Source organism: Mixophyes fleayi, chromosome 6 (genome assembly GCF_038048845.1).
Source record: "Mixophyes fleayi isolate aMixFle1 chromosome 6, aMixFle1.hap1, whole genome shotgun sequence".
NCBI classification, from domain to species: Eukaryota; Metazoa; Chordata; class Amphibia; order Anura; family Limnodynastidae; genus Mixophyes; species Mixophyes fleayi.
The window spans coordinates 167,279,996-167,298,363 of NC_134407.1; the positions used below are offsets into that span (position 1 = coordinate 167,279,996).

Sequence of the window (18,368 nt, forward strand, 5' to 3'; positions counted from 1 at the left end):
GGCAAGATTCGACTCAGCAGCCATTTATGAACACTTTAAAGAAAAAAAAATGTAGGTGGCCCAGTGACCCAGCCCAAGGTAGCCAACTGCACCGGGGGGCAGATGCCCCTCTGCTCCCCAGTCCAGCCTGCCCCTGGCAGTGCTGGGCTGCTGGTAAGCGGGAAAAATACTTTGCAGAACAGGGGTTTTGCACAAGTATTGAAAAGAAAGAGGAGGCTTGCTGGATTCTGGTGGAACATCAAGATGTAGCGCAGCGTTCTGCTGTGCTACATATTGATAGATTCCACATCCCCACCGTCACCGATGATGCATAGACCCCCCAAATGCTATTTGTCAATAATATAGTCATTTATGATTATAAATGCAAAATTTAAATTAAATTTTTTTTTTATAATTTTTTTTCTTGGAAAAACATTAGGCTGTCCTTAAATGGCTACTGTACATAAAACACATTTTTACAATTGCTCCTGATTGCAAACACATGTGTTCACACAGGGTCAGACTGGTCCGCCAGTTAGTCGGGTATTCTCCGGTGGGTCCTGATGCCTGATGGATCCGCCCTCTTTGTTGGTGGGGCGGAGCAAGGTACTAAAAAAAACAACTTACCTTATCACACTGCCGGCGCCTCTCCTTCCTTCTCTCTGCTCCGTTCGCACTGAATGTCGGGCATGATGTCATCACATCACGCCCGACATTCAGTGAGGAGCGGCGCAGAGAGGAGCCAGAAAGCAAGAAGACAGAAGACAAGAAGAGAAGAAAAGACATGAAAGAAGCAAATAGAAAGGTAAATAAAGGAAAGGAGGCAATGGGGAAAGCAGAGTGATGAAGGGGGGGGGTTGAGCAGCATGGCACAGAGTGATGAAGGGGGGGCAGCAAAGCACAGAGTGATGAAGGGGAGAGAGCAGCATGGCACAGAGTGATTAAGGGAGGAGGTTAGCAGCATGGCACAGAATAATGAAGGTGGGGGAGGAGAGCAGCATGACACAGAGTGATAAAGGTAGGGGCAGAAGAGCAGCATGACACAGAGTGATAAATGGGGGGGAAGCAGCATGGCACAAAGTGATGAAGGGGGGGGAATCAACATGGCACAGAGTGATAAAGGGGGGAGGAAAGCAGCATGGCACAGAGTGATGAAAGGGTGGTGGTGAGCAGCATGACACAGAGTGATGAAGGGGGGGAGCAACATGGTACAGAGTGTTGAAGGGGGGAGGAAAGCAGCATGGCACAGTATGATGAAGGGGGGAAGCAGCATGGCACAGTATGAAAAAGGGGGGGAAGCTGCATAGCACAATGTGATGAAGGGGGCCTTGAGAAGGGGGGAGCAAGAGCAGCATGGCACAGTGTGATGAATGGAGGCCAGGAGAAAGGGAGAGCAAAAGCAGCATGGCACAGAGTGATGAAGGGGGCCAGGAAAAGGGGGGAGCAAAAGCAGCATGGCACAGTGTGATGAAGGGGGGCCTGCAATAGGGCGGAGCAAAAGCAGCATGGCACAGTGTGATGAAGGGGGGCCTGCAGAAGGGCAGAGCAAAAGCAGCATGGCACAGTGTGATTAAGGGGGGCCTGGAGAAGGGGGGGGCAGCAAGGAGGGTGTAGTGTGATCATAAAGGGGCACCGCGTGATGATCATAAGGGGGCACAGCGTGGGGATCATAAGGGGGCACAGTAATGTGTGTGTGATGGCACAGGGGGCTTGTGGCAATGCAATGTGTGTGGCACCGGGGGCTTGTGGCAATGTAGTGTGCGTGTGTGATGGCACAAGGAGCTTGTGGCAATGTAATGTGTGGTGTGTGTGATGGCACAAGGGGCTTATGGAAATGTAGTGTGTGATGGCACAGGTGGCTTATGGCAATGTAATGTGTGTGTGTGATGACACAGGGGGCTTGTGGAAATGTAATGTGTGGTGTGTCTGTATGAGGGGAGGGGGCTTGTGGCAATGTAATGTGTGTGTTTATGTGTGTGTGTGTGTGCATGCGTGTGTGTGTGTGTGAGAGAGGTATGTGGTGGCTAATTAATGGATGCTCCTTTATTTGTGGGGTGATGGTGGGGCAATTTAATTTAATAGTGGGGAATATTAATTTAAGATGGAGTGCTTTGGGGGCTATTAATTGAATGTGGGGGTGAGTTTGGCTAGAATGAGGTCTATTTATTAAATATGAATCTGAATTATTTAATGGCAGTGATGGTTGTGGGAAATAGGCATATTTCTTAAATATAAATACTATTAATTTATTGCTGGAACTGTTTGGAGGGAGGGAAATAGGTTTATTTATTAAATGGGAATACTATTATTTTAATGTTGGGGCTAGAGGAAGGCCTAATTATTAATCATTGGTGCTATTGATTTAATGCCAAGGCTGGTTGGCATTTTCTAAATGTACCAATTTTTTTTTTTTCCAAATAGGGACCCCGACATTCCAGAATCCAGACAAGCCGCAACTAAAGAAATTAGCAGCCACAGGTGGTGAAAGTGACAAGAACAGGTAAGAGAGAGCAGGACAGTCTGCCAAATATTCTGATTCTAGTGGAACAATCACAATTTTTGGTTCTGCCCAATCTAAGGGACAGGCCAAGATAGTGTACTCTTTATATACACACTGCATTCTTTATATACTACACTATGGTACTAGCTGTCTTTCGTGGGCTTGCCAGAACCCCTCTAGTAGTCTGGTTATGCCTCTCTAGTGGTTGGCCACACCCCCTCTAGTGGGCCTCTACCATTGTATTCCCCCTGTGGGCCCTTCATGTCCCAGTCCAACACTGTTTTCACATACGTACTCAGTCGTCAGCACTAGTATTCGTAACTTAAACTAGCCCATCAGTTAGAGCATTAAATATGGCAGAAAACCAGCATACTTCTGGGTGCACCTGAGTTTGACATGGATGTGGCTGCACGGAAACGCCCTTACTGTACATTGCCTACGTGAATCTGCCTATTCCCAACCTCATTCGCTCACCTAAATCATAGCCTGTAAAAAGTGTCACTTGTGCTCGAAGCTGACTTGGACGTGGCTGCGTCCTGTTGCCTATTGTCTAGTTCTGAGCATGCGTAGCATGATTTTTGTGAACGATACAAACAAAATTGGCAGATACGTTCCTTGATAACTCAGACCATGCATCCGACTTAAACCTAGGATTAAGTATGGTTGCCAAAATGTAGTGATCCGATTTCAAGATGCTGCAAACCTTTGGGTTCTGGCGAATCGAATAAAGAACTTGATCTACAAGGCAAACATACATAGCAGAATTGTATACTTTCATCTCCTCCTTCAGCTTCTCTAGCTGCTTTTCCAGTAATTTGATTAGGGTTATGACTTGACTCAGGCTGCCAGTGTCTGAGCTCACTTAATTTGTTATAATTTCAAATGGTTTGAGTAGCTTGCATAAAATTTAAAGGATTCTTCAGTGTGTAGGAAGTAAGGTAACATGTCCCCACTCTCCCAATCTCATGACTTTATATATAGGTCTTGATGGCTTATTGCTATTCTTCTAGACACTGAAGCATATAAAGTATGGAATTTCATCTTGTTATTACCTCTTGCTTCAGTTGGTGTCATGGCAGATGATATTTTTTTGCAGCTGCTGCAATGTTCTACATGTGGTCACTGAATGTCGAAAATGCCCAGACATTTAAAAGGCCACAGACAGCATCTCTTGCACTGAGTTCTCCTTTTTTAAGAAATTCTGAACCACCAAATTTATTGTGTGTACAAAGCATGGTACGTGTTGAAATTCACCCCATAATGCACAGACAATGTTAGCTCCCTTATTGTAAATGAGAAATCCTGAGGAGAGTTTTATCAGGGTGAGTCATTTTGCGATGACATTCCTGAGTTTTTCCAATAGATTGACATGGTATGATTCTTAGTGAAACCGGAGATACACAGAGTTGACCTGGCATTGTGTGCTAGTACTGTAATACCCCGTGTGGTGTTATTCAGAGTAATACGTTGAAATTGCACCTTACCAGTATTAGATAGTCCTCTTTCTGGTTTGAACACTTCAGATTTTCTATGCACCAGAGAGGTAAGGAAATTTATCCAGAGATTTAAAATGACACAAGTGTATTCTTAATAGAGATGGGCGGGCTCGGTTCCCCGAGATCCGAATTCATCCGAATTTAGCCTATCCGAGTACCGAGCCGAGCACGCTCGGTACTCTCCCGCCCATTCGGATTCGAAATGGAGGCAAAACGTCATCATGACATATTCGTATTTCTGAGCTCGGTTCTCGCGAGATTTAAAAAAGCATAAATACCAGCCTCCACAGCAATCCATCGCCATTTGACAGAGGGAGAAAGCAGGGTTAGGTCACACTGGCTATATCAGCGCAGGGACAGAGCAGTAATTGGACACATTATTGTTTGTATGGAGTAACATTGTAATCTTAATACCAGTTGTTACAGCAGTAAGAGGAGGATAGAGGAGGGTTTTTTGTGTGCAGTTTCTGGCACTCCAAGTGCTTTTGGGGTGTTCCCCATTATTTTGCTTTACTTTTTCTGGCTGTCAAAAGTCCTATTTGTCAGCAGTCTAAAAAAATAATATTTAGCACTCCAAGTGCTTTTGGGGTTTCCCCCATTCTTTTGCATTAATATTTCTGGCTGTCAAAAGTCCTGTTTGTCAGCAGTCTAAAAAAATAAAAAAATAATATTTAGCACTCCAAGTGCTTTTGGGGTTTCCCCCATTCTTTTGCATTCATTTTTCTGGCTGTCAAAACTAAAGTCCTATTTGGCAGGAGTGTCCAAAAAATAAATTTAGCACTCCCAAGTGCTTTTGGGGTGTCCCTCATTCTTTTGCATTAATTTTTCTGGCTGTCAAAAGTCATATTTGTCAGCAGTATCTAAAACAATTTGTAGCACTACAAGTGCTTTGGGCTCAGAATGGATTCAAAGCAGTCCACATATAAGCAGAATGAGCAACCAGGTTCTGTCACCAGTCCTGATGGTAGTGTTTTTTAATCCATTCTCTCTACGTGTTGCAGTGATCTATCGTCCCCCTGGAGCACACCAACAATTTATTGAGATTTTCTCTGCATGGCTCCCTCACTTCTTATCTTCAGACATCCCCACCATCGTCATGGGTGATTTCAACATCCCCTTTGATAACCCACCTTCCAAAGCTGCTTCCAAACTACTCTCTCTAACCTCCTCACTTGACCTCTCCCAGTGGATTAAGTCAGCTACTCATAAGGATGGCCACTGCCTTGATCTTGTTTTCTCTAGACCAGGGTTGTCCAACCCGCGGGCCGCAGGCCGCATGCGACCCAGCACCCCTGTAAATGTGGCCCAGAAGGAGTTTTGGTTGTGGCAAGGGGGCAGCACTGTTAATGGAAAAAAAAAATCCTGCAAAAAAAAGAAAAGAAAATACTTACCTTGCGGTCACACGGTCACGTCAACTGGTACTCCGGCTCCCTCCCTTGTCTCCTCCTCCGTGCGGTGCTCGCAGTGAATGTCGGGCGTGATGTCATCACGCCCAACATCCATTGCGGAGCGCAGCACAGAGGAGTCACCCGCGCGAGAAGAACAATCAGCAGCACAGAATTGGAGAAAAGAAGAGAAGAGGACAGGAGAACAAGCCGATTAAAAGGTAAGTTAAGGGGGATTTTTTTCATTATTTCAAGGGACGCTGACCAGTGAATAAAAGTCACCTGGTCCTGGAGCATCATGGACCTTATCTCCCTGCTACATACTTCTACTTGTAATACTAATGGGGCATTATATATTATTCTCTTTGGCCCATTATAAGTTGTTATCCCTTAACTAACATAGTGGTGTAATTAGCAAAACAGGTCACAATTTGGAGTCACAGTGATGTATATGTCAGGTACCGCAGGCCTGGTCAGGGCACCCTGATATACAATGCCTGGCTTAAATGCAGTTTATTGATATTGCATCGAAACAATACAAAAAGTGATTATAGTATAATAACTAGAGAGGATTTTTTGAACAGGGCGATTGAAAGGTAAGTATAGGGGGATTTGAAAAAAAAGTGATATATATATATATATATATATCACTTTTTTTCTCATATATATATGTTAACTATGTTTTCTATGGTTTTTTGGATGATCTGCTATCGTTATTGTTAGTGTATCTTATGTGCGGCCCAAACCAACTCGTCGTCTTCCAATGTGGCCCAGGGAAGCTAAAAGGTTGGACACCCCTGCTCTAGACTATGTTCAGTTTCTAATTTTCTTAATACACCCTTCCCCCTCTCGGATCATCACCTTATCAGCTACACACTCACCCCAACTGCTCTAACCTCTCTACTGTCTAACTCTACCAAGCCTCCTCATACCCGCAGAAATCTGAATTCTATTAATCTTCAACAATTTTCCACCTCTCTCCAACACCTTCTCTCCCCTATCTCTACATTCTCATCCCCTGAGATGGCAGTACCTCATTTTCATCTAACCTTAGCAACAGCCCTTGATCAAGTGGCTCCAGCGACACTACATACTACACGTCGACTTCGATGTCAACCGTGGCACACTAAAGCAACACGAAATCTTCAAAAACTGTCCTGTAAAGCAGAACGTCACTGGCGTAAATCTCGCACCTCTAATGACTTCTTCACATATCCTTCTATCTACCGCTCCTATCGAAATGCTCTGGACACTGCAAAACAAACATACTTCCAATCTCTTATCTATGCTCAGGCTTCTAACCCCAAATGCCTTTTCAATACATTTAAATATCTTCTCAATCCTCCCACCCCGAACCCTACATCTACTATCAGTGCTCAGGATCTTGCTTCCTACTTCAAGGACAAGATTGACAAGATCAGACTAGAAATGGTATCCTCTTCCTCGACAAGCAATCTGCTCAATTCCTTCCCACTACCCTCTGACACCTTCTCTTCATTTGACCCCACAAATGAAGAGGAAATTTCTACTCTCTTCTTATGTTCCTACTCTACCTCCTGTCCTCTTGATCCTATTCCCTCGCAAATTGGTAGATCCCTGTCTTCTGTGCTCATTTCACCTCTAACTCAAATCTGTAATCTCTCACTCTCTACTGACATCTTTCCATCACTATACAAGCACGCAGTGATTACTCCTATTCTAAAAAAACAAAACTCCGACCCAAACTCTCTCTCAAATTACCGTCCCATCTCTCAGCTCCCCTGCCCCTCCACGCTCCTAGAGAGACTTGCCTACACTCGCCTCACACGCTTTCTTTCCGCTAACAACCTGTTGGATCCTCTTCAGTCTGGCTTTCGCTCTCAACACTCCACAGAGACTGCATTGACCAAGGTTGTCAATGATCTGATCACTGCTAAAACTGAATGCTACTACTCTCTCCTAATCCTCCTGGATCTCTCGGCTGCATTTGACACCGTTGACCACTCTCTTCTCATACAAACGCTGCAATCCATAGGGCTTCAAGACACTGTTCTATCCTGGTTCTCATCCTACCTCTCTAATCGCTCTTTCACTGTTAATTTCTCTGGAGCCATCTCTGCTCCGCTTCCCCTATCAGTTGGAGTACCACAAGGCTCAGTGCTAGGTCCTCTGCTGTTCTCTATCTATACCGCTTCTCTTGGAAATCTAATAAGTTCCTTTGGCTTTCAGTATCATCTCTATGCGGATGATACCCAAATCTATCTATCCTCTCCTGATCTCTCGACATCTGTGTTGTCCCGTGTAACTGACTGTCTTTCTGCCATATCATCTTGGATGTCCTCTCGCCAACTCAAACTTAATCTTTCTAAAACAGAGTTAATAATATTCCCACCCACCAACAAGAGCATACCTGACATTTCTATCTCTGTTGATAACATGACCATAAATCCCACCCCACAAGCTCGCTGCCTAGATGTAATCCTTGACTCACACCTATCCTTTGTTCCCCACATTGACTTTATATCTAAATCCTGCTACATACATCTAAAGAACATTTCCAAAATTTGCACATATCTCACGCAAGACACTGCAAAAACCTTAATTCATGCACTTATTATCTCCCGCATTGACTATTGCAATTCCCTCCTTACTGGTCTTCCCAAAAACAGACTCAAACCCCTACAATCTATTTTGCACGCTGCGGCAAGACTGATTTTCCTTGCAAATCATTTTTCCTCTGTTGAATCACTCTGTATGTCTCTACACTGGCTGCCTGTTTTGTACCGAATCCAATATAAAATACTCTTACTAACCTACAAGACCATCAACAATGCTGCACCAACATACATCTCCTCTCTTGTCTCAAAATATCTCCCAAAATATCTCCCAACTCGGCAACTCCGTTCTACACAAGATCTGCGTCTCTCATCCACCCTCATTACATCCTCCCATTCCCGGTTACAGGACTCTTTTCGGTCTGCACCCACTCTATGGAATTCTCTCCCTCACACAGTAAGACTCTCCTTTGGTCTACAAACTTTCAAGCGTTCTCTGAAAACCTACCTCTTCAGACAAGCTTATAATATTCCTCAGCCACCCTCTTAACCTCGCTACCTTTAGCCTGTTACACAATTTCACACAAGACAACTACCCCCTGACCAACATTGTTGTGTGACGGGATCATTTAGCTTATGAGTCACTTTTACCTTTGCAGTCTGGCTGGGCCAAAAAGGAAAATTTAGACTTATCCTCATGTGTCAACTCCCATTGTCCCATAGATTGTAAGCTTGCGAGCAGGGCCTTCTCACCTCTTTGTCTGTTTTATTACAGTGTTGAAGCGAAAAAGAAGTGTAACTGAGGAAAAGTTAAGTGCCAATAAAAAAAATTATTGCCAACACGCAATGGCAAAGAGAGAATGAGGCCTTCACCTTTGTCTATTAGTGGCAGATCAAAAAATGTTACCGAGCCTACAAGTGGTGCACAACTACTGTTACGCGTCAAAGCCGAGCTGCAAGATAACAGTAAGGCATTAGAGGATAATGTTTGCTCTGAATCACAAATGACACCAATCCCTGTGGAGAGTCCATCCAACAGTGGGATGTCTAATCGTGAGCATTCTGTTAGTGTACCTATAAAGAAGGGTCCTTTCAGCAGTTCTGCTGATGTGTGCCTGAACAGCCCGAGTGTAGCCGGTGATACACAAATTGAGGATGCCACTTTGAAAATAGAAGAGGATGAGGGGGAGATTTGTGTAGGCGATGAGGGCACTAATGATGATGATGATTATGATGCAGACAGATACCAAATTGCCTTTCTCAATTTCTATTTATATTCTAGACTCTATAACGGCTGAATAGTTTTCTATTTTACTCCTAGTGGAGAGGGGGTCTGATGCAGACAGATACCAAACTACCTTGGTCCATTTATTTTTACATTCTAATTCAACAGTCTATGCAGGCTGCTTTTTTTCTATTCAACTACAAGTGGAGGGCGGGGGGGGGGGCATAGATAGCCACCAAACTACCTTGGTCCATTTATTTTTACTTTCTAATTCTACAGTCTATGCAGGCTGCTTTTTTCAATTCAACTACAAGTGGAGGGCGGGGGGGAGGGGCATAAATAGCCACCAAACTACCTTGGTCCATTTATTTTTACATTCTAATTCAACAGTCTATGCAGGCTGCTTTTTTTCTATTCAACTACAAGTGGAGGGCGGGGGGGGGGGCATAGATAGCCACCAAACTACCTTGGTCCATTTATTTTTACTTTCTAATTCTACAGTCTATGCAGGCTGCTTTTTTTTCTATTCAACTACAAGTGGAGGGCGGGTGGGGGGGCATAGATAGCCACCAAACTACCTTGGTCCATTTATTTTTACTTTCTAATTCTTCAGTTTATGCAGGCTGCTTTTTTTATATTCAACTACAAGTGGAGGGTGTAATATACACCAAAAGATGATGGCTACATTGCCAATAATCAAAGATGGAGGGGGAAGACAACCAGGTTTGTCTGTATAATTTGCAGGCAAGTGTTAGAATTAAGGACTACCAGGGATTAAACTGTTTTTTCATAATTTATTAGCTTTAGAATTACCTCACTTATCCAAGAAACTGGTGGAGCACTAAATTAGGTTATTTTAGACTAAAAAAAATTTATTTTTTCAAAAATAGCAAAACAAAACCAAAACCAAAACACGACGCTAATCCAGATCCAAAACCAAAACCAAAACACGGGGGTCAGTGAGCATCTCTAATTCTTAACTAACTTCCTTTTATTATTATTAATAATTATTCTGATATTTATTTTAGAAGCAAACAATTATTTTTAAACAATATCTTATCACTTTAAAACTATTTACAATTGACAAACCTTTAAATTCACCATACTAATAACACTGACATCTCTAATAATAATATATATATATATATATATATAACTTAATTTCTCAATACAACTTTAAGATCTACATCGAATATTTCAATAACTATTGGAAGAAGTGGTGCACGTGGTTGGGGCGCATAAATTTCTTTTTTTTTTTAGTAAGCAGTTCGAGTATATATAACATGTATCTAAGTAACTGCTGATGTTTCCAGTTGCAGTGATGTAATGATAGAGTTATACTGATCTGTGTCTGCTTAAGTGTTATTATACAACTCCAACTTGTCTCTGTCCTCTCACACTGTCCTCAGTACATAGCTCAGTCTCTGTTGTGTACTCACAGATCTCTATACTGCTTAGTCATTTTCAGCACTTTCCTTTTTCCTCACACCTCTCTTTTGCTCACTTCTTCTCTTCTTACACTTTCTTCACTATTAATCTGCTTATATATCACTTTGTCCAATTTTCATTCTGTTCCTATCTTTTCACTCTCCGTTTATCAGACCCAGGGATCTCTCTCAGCGGTCCTGAGTATCACACTCCTCTCTCCTGTCACCCCCGGCAACCACCAACCACTCCCAACTGTCATTTCTCCCTCAGAAATTCTTTTTTTTTTTTTTTTAAATCTTTATAAACACTTATAACAATTAACAAATTAAATTAACAAATTAAAAACATATAGATACACCCCAGGGTACTCAGGTTTTGGCGTATCACAGTACTACTATACTGAAAGGATAAGGAGGATGTCGCTGAAGCTAAAGGCCCTGCTGCTACTGACAATACACCTACCCAGTGGGTTGTCATGGTCATGTAGTCTTTCGTTTGACCAGTATCGGTAACTATGTGGATAGAATGGAATGGAATTTTCTAGGGACTGAATAACTTTTTGCTTAACCTCCTGGTAAAGCTGAGGAATTGCTGTTCGGTAGAAATGGAATTGAGTTGGAATTTGGTAGCATGGACACGTGACCTCAACTAAGATAACAAGACAATTGTTTAAAACTATGCTTACTCTTCTTGGTCCCTTTCTGCATAGATGTATCAGTAGCAGCAGCAGCTGAAGATTGCATCAGGTGTCTCTCGGGGTGTGGTACGTTAAAGCGAGCATGATAAAACCCATACTGCTTACCCGACAGGGATTAGGCGACCGCGAGTTTTCCTACAGACTTGTCGATCCGAATGTTTATTATAGTGACTTTGAAGAATTGCTATCAGCTGACAGGGCGTCAGCTGTAAATGACGTTACTTTTAAAGCCGACAGTATTATTTGTGCTCTTAAAGGGATAATTTAATGAAGCGCTGGCTCTATAATGTAAAAGTCTTACTAAAATACATTGTGGACCCGGCGCCTCCTTAAATTCAGTCTCAGTGTGCTTTTCAAGTACTGATGTGACAGTGTTTTGGAGGTGACAGACCTACATCTTGATCAGGAAGGTGGTGCATGGGAAGACACAAAACATGCATGACCATGTTGGGCACTCTCCTTGCAATGGGCATTCTAGTATGTGTAACAGTAGTAGCATAACCACTATTATCAAAAGTGGGCATGGCATTTTCTTGCCACTGCGGATGGTTTATGGAATATGTTGGTGTCACACATTGAGCTGTTACTTTTCAAACCCACTGTCCAGCACGCTCACTCTACTCTTCCCTCTGCTTCAGGCACAGAACCTTGTGCCATAGTACTATATAGTACTTTGTCCAACTGAAGGTGATGGCCCTTTAAGAGCTCTGAACCTGTGATCATGTGTTCAGACCTGAGACCTGCCCTATTCATCAGCTCAGCTATTTAAACCTGCTCAGTGCACAGGTCTGTGCCAAAGTATTAGGTTTCAAACCTTTACTCCAGCGTAACCAGTACTTCTTGTGGCTAATCCCTGTGAATTCTGAATCGGACCATTCCTGACCTCTCTTCTGCCAGTCGTTTGGTACTGTTTATGCTCTTGATTATTGCTGACTCGACTTGTTTTGGCACTCCTTCCATTTGCTGATATAGCACCCTGCAGTCTGTTTGTGTACCAGTCCCGGCTATGTTGACCAGTCTTTTGTTGCTGTTGATACCAGCTCATCACACCTGGAGGCAACACAGAGGGCCGCAACCTGTGAACCTATCTGCAGCAACGCCCAAACCTCCTTGCGTGGGTCCTTGGTGAAAACCGGGAGTTTGTTAGACTCTGCACCTCTGTTACAGCCAGTGCGAAAGTGAATCCACGTTATCCGCTAGATTGTGGAAGTTAGCTATTTTCATTTTTTTTAGACAAATCACAACGTTCATCAGAATTTTTTTTCCGTAATCCTTACATCAAGAGCTGATGTTTTCTTTGAGATTGACAAACAGTGTTTGGATTTTGAGCATGCTTTATTCACTTTCTTCCCATGTGGTCTTTTTTACTAGTAGAGTTGGAAAAGTACTACTAATGTCAGTACTAGTACTGGGACGCTCCCGATCTGTAGACTGATCTATGATTGACAAAAGGAGTAACACTACATGAAGTTGGAGCTACTTGTAGCTGCCACCACACCAGGTGAATGCGCAGTGAGATATTGCTCCACATCATCGTGCAAATTTATACACACACACACATATATATCATATATATATATATATATTTATGCGCTGAACAGCTACAACATTAAAACCACTGACAAGTGAAGTGAATAGCATTGATTGTCTCATTACAATGACACCATTCAAGTGGTGGGATATATTAGGCATGGATATATTAGGCAAGAAGTGAATAGTCAGTTCTTGAAGTTGATGTGTTGAAAACAGGTAAAATGTTCAAGCGTAAAACCAGATTGTGATGGTTAGACAAAAGAGCATCTTCAAAACGACAAGTCTTGTGGGGTGTTCCCAGTATGCAGTGGTTAGTACCTACTAAAAGTGGTCCAAGGAAGCACAACCAGCAACAGCATCATGAGTGCCCAAGGCTCATTGCTGTGCATGGGGAGCGAAGCCTATCCCGTCAGGTCCACTCCCATAGAAGAGCTATTGTAGCACAAATTACTGAAAAGGTTAATGCTGGCTATGATAAAAAGGTGCAGAACACACAGTGCAAAGCAGCCTGTTGCGAATGGGTACTGTGTAGCCGCAGACTGGTCAGAGTGCCCATGCTGACCACTGTCCACCACCAAAAGCAGCACCTACAATGGTCATATGAGTGCAAGAAGTGGACCATGGAGTATTTTTACTTTGATCCCTCTCATGCTCTCATTTAAATTTTTATATCTGTATTTCCATATCTGTTCTCACCTCTATCTATCTGTTCTCACCTCTATCTATCATTATATTTGGCAACATCCTACCACTTGTACTGTCACTCTAATATACACACGTTTTCATTTTCACTTTTACCCGCATTACTTATATTCCCACTCCTCTAAACCCACTTCCTATTGGTATCCCCACCATCACAATCATCTTCCCACACCACTCATTCATACTTCTAATAGATCACACACATCCCCTCAATGACACCTCTCCTTACGAACTGCCGCAGCTCTCCACTCATCCAGCACAAACTGGGCATGCACAGTAACGCACCCGGGAACTGTAACACAGAGATGGCACCCGTATCCGAGACAGGAGATGTGCGTACATCTCCCCACTATACCACCAAAGTTATTAAGACATAGACCAATTATAACTGTCATGCTTCAAAGTAAATCCCTCTCTTCCCCATTCCCCGTCTCAGTTTCCGTTCTCCCCCTTTTCCTCCTCCTACCCTTGCGTCTCTGTCCGTCATACTTTCCCCTTAGATTGTACGCTCCTTCGAGCAGGGCCTCCTCTCCTCCTGTTCTCCTCCACCTTAACTCTGCTCTCCAGCTACTTGTCTCCTCCGTGAGGTCCTCCTGCCCTTCTGCCCCTCTAGCTTCACCGCTGGGGGCTCTCACCTTTCATCTAGCTGTACTTTGAGCTTCCGAGTTACTGTGATTTTTGTTAACTGTACCGTGCTGTCTCACCCTGTACTGTGATTCTGTCTGTCCCTGTACGGCACTACGGATACCTAGTGGCGCCCTATAAATAAAAATTAATAATAATAATTAATAATAAATCACAGCTATGAAGTCCGGGATGTGATGAAGCATAAGGTGTTTATTGCTTAGAAAATACAAATAAATAGTACAAACCAATATAGTTGAAACTGCACAGGGATTTCTGATCAGACTGAATTTTAGTTGAATGGAATACCGCAGACATAGGTAGCAAGGTAAGTGAAGAGAGATCCGGACAAGTGGAATTAGCAGCAAAATGTGAAGATCTTAGGGTGCAGGAGCAGCAGCAGAACAAACACATAGGAAGGGCAACAAAACAACAATGACCAGCACAAGAGAGGCAGGTATAAATAGGAAATACCCAGGTGCAGGAGATAATTAGTGACACAGGTTAACACCTGGTAATAACAAAGGAAAAAGGCACAATAGCAGCACCTCTTGTGAACAGAGGTACTTCCAGATAAACATAATATAACAAGTCCAAAGTCCAGTAGGCAAAGCAGCATGCAATGCAGAGGGCTGCAGGCAGATCCTGACAATAACACACTCTACCACCAACAATAACAGCAACCAATGAAATTTAAGAATTTTTGTCGCTAAAATTGGCCAGAGAATTTAAATAGATGATGTCCCAAGATGGCCGACTACTCTGCATGCAGAACCCACTTACAAAGCCACTACGCGTGGTATAACGCGTAAGGGACCTACCTACACTACAGAAAACAGTTTGCTTCTATTTTGTATCCTTTTATCTATATTCTTCTATTTAAAAAATGTGTTACCATTTTGTTTTTTTCAATATTTTAATTTTATTATTTTTATTTTTTTCTATTTGTACACGGAGATCCTTACTTATACTGTTTTCTGTATATTATTTTTTATTTTTATTTGCATTTCATCTATGGTCCTTTGTCTATATACCCTCTAAATTACTTCTATTTTTACCTGTATTCAATATCTATACCCTTTTAATCGTATAGTTCTATCTAGTTTACATATATATCTTTATTACTATTTATTCCTATTTGTTTACTTATTTATCTACTTATTTTTTCCAATCATTTCTGTCTCCAATTTCATTCCCACCTTTCACTACCTCAGCAACTCTTCACTTTCCTCTGTTTATCCCTAGTTTCCTCTTACGTTGCATAGTTGCACCCTGCCCATAACTACTAGTCTTTCCCCATGATCCCATCTGATGTCTTGGCCTCGTCTTATATTCTCTAACCCATCATTTTATACAATATTATGTTCACCATCTACTATCTGTTAATTATTTTTTGCCATTTGCTTCCCCAACCCACACTTTAGTCTCTTTTTACACATTTTTACCCCCACTCTCTATAACATATCCAAATTCCCACACTCGCTCCCTCTTCCCCTTTCCTCCATTCCTATTGCCTCCACAGGCACTCTTACCATACACCTTTTTATCCATTTGAATATTCTAACCCCCCACAATCCTACCCACACTATTCAATCTCCCACACACCTGCTCCTCTAGCTTACTTACATACACACTTACACACTCCTTTCTGACTCCCTCTTCCCTACACACCTCTTCTCCCACTTAACCCTCTCCATGTTTCTCTTCTCCACAAATATAACACCCAACAAACAACCTTTTACATACTCACTATTCTACTCTATCTACCCCTAGCTCTATGTCCACAGTCAAACAGCACCTTGTTTTTGTCCACTAAATAGTTAGATATTACTGATACTGCTCCTCACACAAACAGATTCAGATTGAAACGCTTGGGATTTGAAAAACAAGAAATAGATTTTTGTGGGGAGTGTGCTGCTCAGAGTCAAAGAGCACCCTGTTTTTTTGTGACTTAGTAGTATGAATATAAGTGATACTGCCCCTCACACAATAGCTTTCAGATTTAAACACTTGGGATTTTAAAAGCTAAAAATATATCTTGTCCATTAAAAAGTTCAGATGTCAGTGATTCTGACACTCGCACAACTGCCTTCAGACTGAAACACCTTGATGTTACAAGCAAGAAAAGATTTTTGGTTTTTGGTCTACAAAGATTTTTGGTCCACAAATAATTAGTTTACTAATATACTATTACTACCAGTAGCCACTGATTGTCTACTCTTCATTCTCTTACACCTAATTTATCAGCACACATTTACAGCAGACTGATCTGTAAATAAACTGTTAAAATTTGTGCATCAAATCACAGCTATTTCAATAAACATTGCCTCTTTCACCCTGTCCAACCCTCTACAAGCCACTTTATGAGTACAGAGTTTGGAGTGAAAAACTCAGTACGACTCCATTCCCCAAAATTTGGATCTCTCAGAAGCCAAACGCTCATCTCTATTTAAATTATACAACAGCATTTGAAAAACATTTTGATCAGGAACGAATTTAGTCAGAAAAATGAACATTTATCAGTGGCTCTGCGGTAAATAGGCAGAAATTGAATTCCCCCTTCCTTTATTATCTCTGCTTTTGTCTGTATTCCCTTTTTAGTGGAAATAGACTTTTTTTCAAATTCATCTTTTAGCACACAGAAAAAGAAAGTAGAAGAATGAGTAGGAAAATTTAAATAAAAAGAGGGGAAAAAAAAATAAGCCATGCAGACATTTACTTTCACACATAAATTTCATCATACTGTCGCTTTGCACTGTTTGAAAATAAAACAGCAAACTGCTTTTTCAAGAACAGTTATGTTTTAATTATATACACATGTATTTTATTACAAAATAAGAATTCAGTAACACATATGCATAATATTCATATTAAATAATTGTTAGGATAAGATTACTGTGGTATACTTAGTATACAACATTAAATATTCACTCAATATGACCTTCTGTTACCATAGTGAGGTCATGAAATCAGAAAGTTATGTCAAATATAAAACCATTCATTGCATATTTTATGAGATCCCGAAAGAGTCTTCTGTACTCAGTTTGTAATGTGCATTGAAGTTTGAAATTCTGTCACTAAACATATAATGTTATATAAAGCAGATCCAGCAGGGGGAGCCAGGCAACCATCCTGACAGCAGAATCCTTGAATCATGATACAGAGTTATATACAAGTGGACAAAACAGTCACAATTTTCTAACGGGGTGTTTGCCCCATACGCATGTGGTTCCAAGTCTGTATACTTGGAAGGATGGTCACAACCGGGTCTTCTCAGGTCAGAATGATTTGTTCTTTTGAAACTTTTCACCAAGCCAGTCAGGATTTCAAGTCCATCCACAAGTCCATCCCCTGTGGCTGCACAGCACCCTTGGACGTGCCACTGGTGTCCATGTATCTTCATCAGCCCCAACTCCTTTGTCAACTCTGCGGGGCTCCTGGCACCTGGAAGATCTTGCTTATTGGCCATAACCAAGAAGGGAACTCCTCTCATTTCATCATTTTCCAAGATAGCATTGAGCTCTGAGTTTGCCTCCAGAAATCTCTCTGGGTCAGCACTGTCCACCACAAAAACAAGCCCATCTGTATTCATGAAGTAATGTTTCCACAGGGTTCTGATCTTGTCTTGACCTCCTACGTCCCACACAGTAAAGGTCACATTACGGATGGGTTCCACAGTTTCTACATTGAATCCAATGGTGGGTATCGTACAGACTGTCTCATTGAGCTTCAGCTTATACAGGACCGTGGTTTTTCCAGCAGCATCTAGACCCAGCATCAGGATCCGAGCCTTGGTACCAGAGAAGTTCATTAGAGCTTGGTAGAGGCTGCTCAGGAGACCACCCATGGATGCAGTAGATGTTCTTGTTCCTTTCTGTAAAAATCTGTTTGCTCTCTGCAGCTGTGCATGGATTTTGAAAACTTCATTACTATATATACAGGTTTCCTTCACTGGCCAAACCCATGTTACTTAGTAACAAGGGAAGCCTGAAAAAAACTTCCTGGTTGCTTTGTCACTCTGTGCTGTGTTGGAAGATTTCTGCACAACCTGCTGTGACAGTGACACTGGTGAGAGATCACAGGAAGTGACCTCAGAATGAAAACAATACTGCTGTGAGATAGTTGATATAGACACATATATATTAAGTCATTAATCATTTATTACAACAGCACAAATATGGGGCATTATACTCAATGTTATATTTGCTTGCATAAAGTGACATATTAGCAATATTAGTGGTAAAACTCTGTTCTACTCCTGCAGT

At 42.0% G+C, this 18,368-nt stretch overlaps 1 protein-coding gene across 1 annotated transcript; it reads right to left on the minus strand.

Annotated features, from left to right (window-relative positions):
* Window positions 1-16,956: 16,956 nt before the first annotated feature.
* On the minus strand, window positions 16,957-18,161 carry LOC142160468 (uncharacterized). Its single transcript, XM_075215351.1, has one exon. The coding sequence runs from the start codon at window positions 17,948-17,950 to the stop codon at window positions 17,195-17,197; it is 756 nt and encodes a 251-aa protein (XP_075071452.1). The 5' UTR covers window positions 17,951-18,161; the 3' UTR covers window positions 16,957-17,194.
* Window positions 18,162-18,368: the final 207 nt, after the last annotated feature.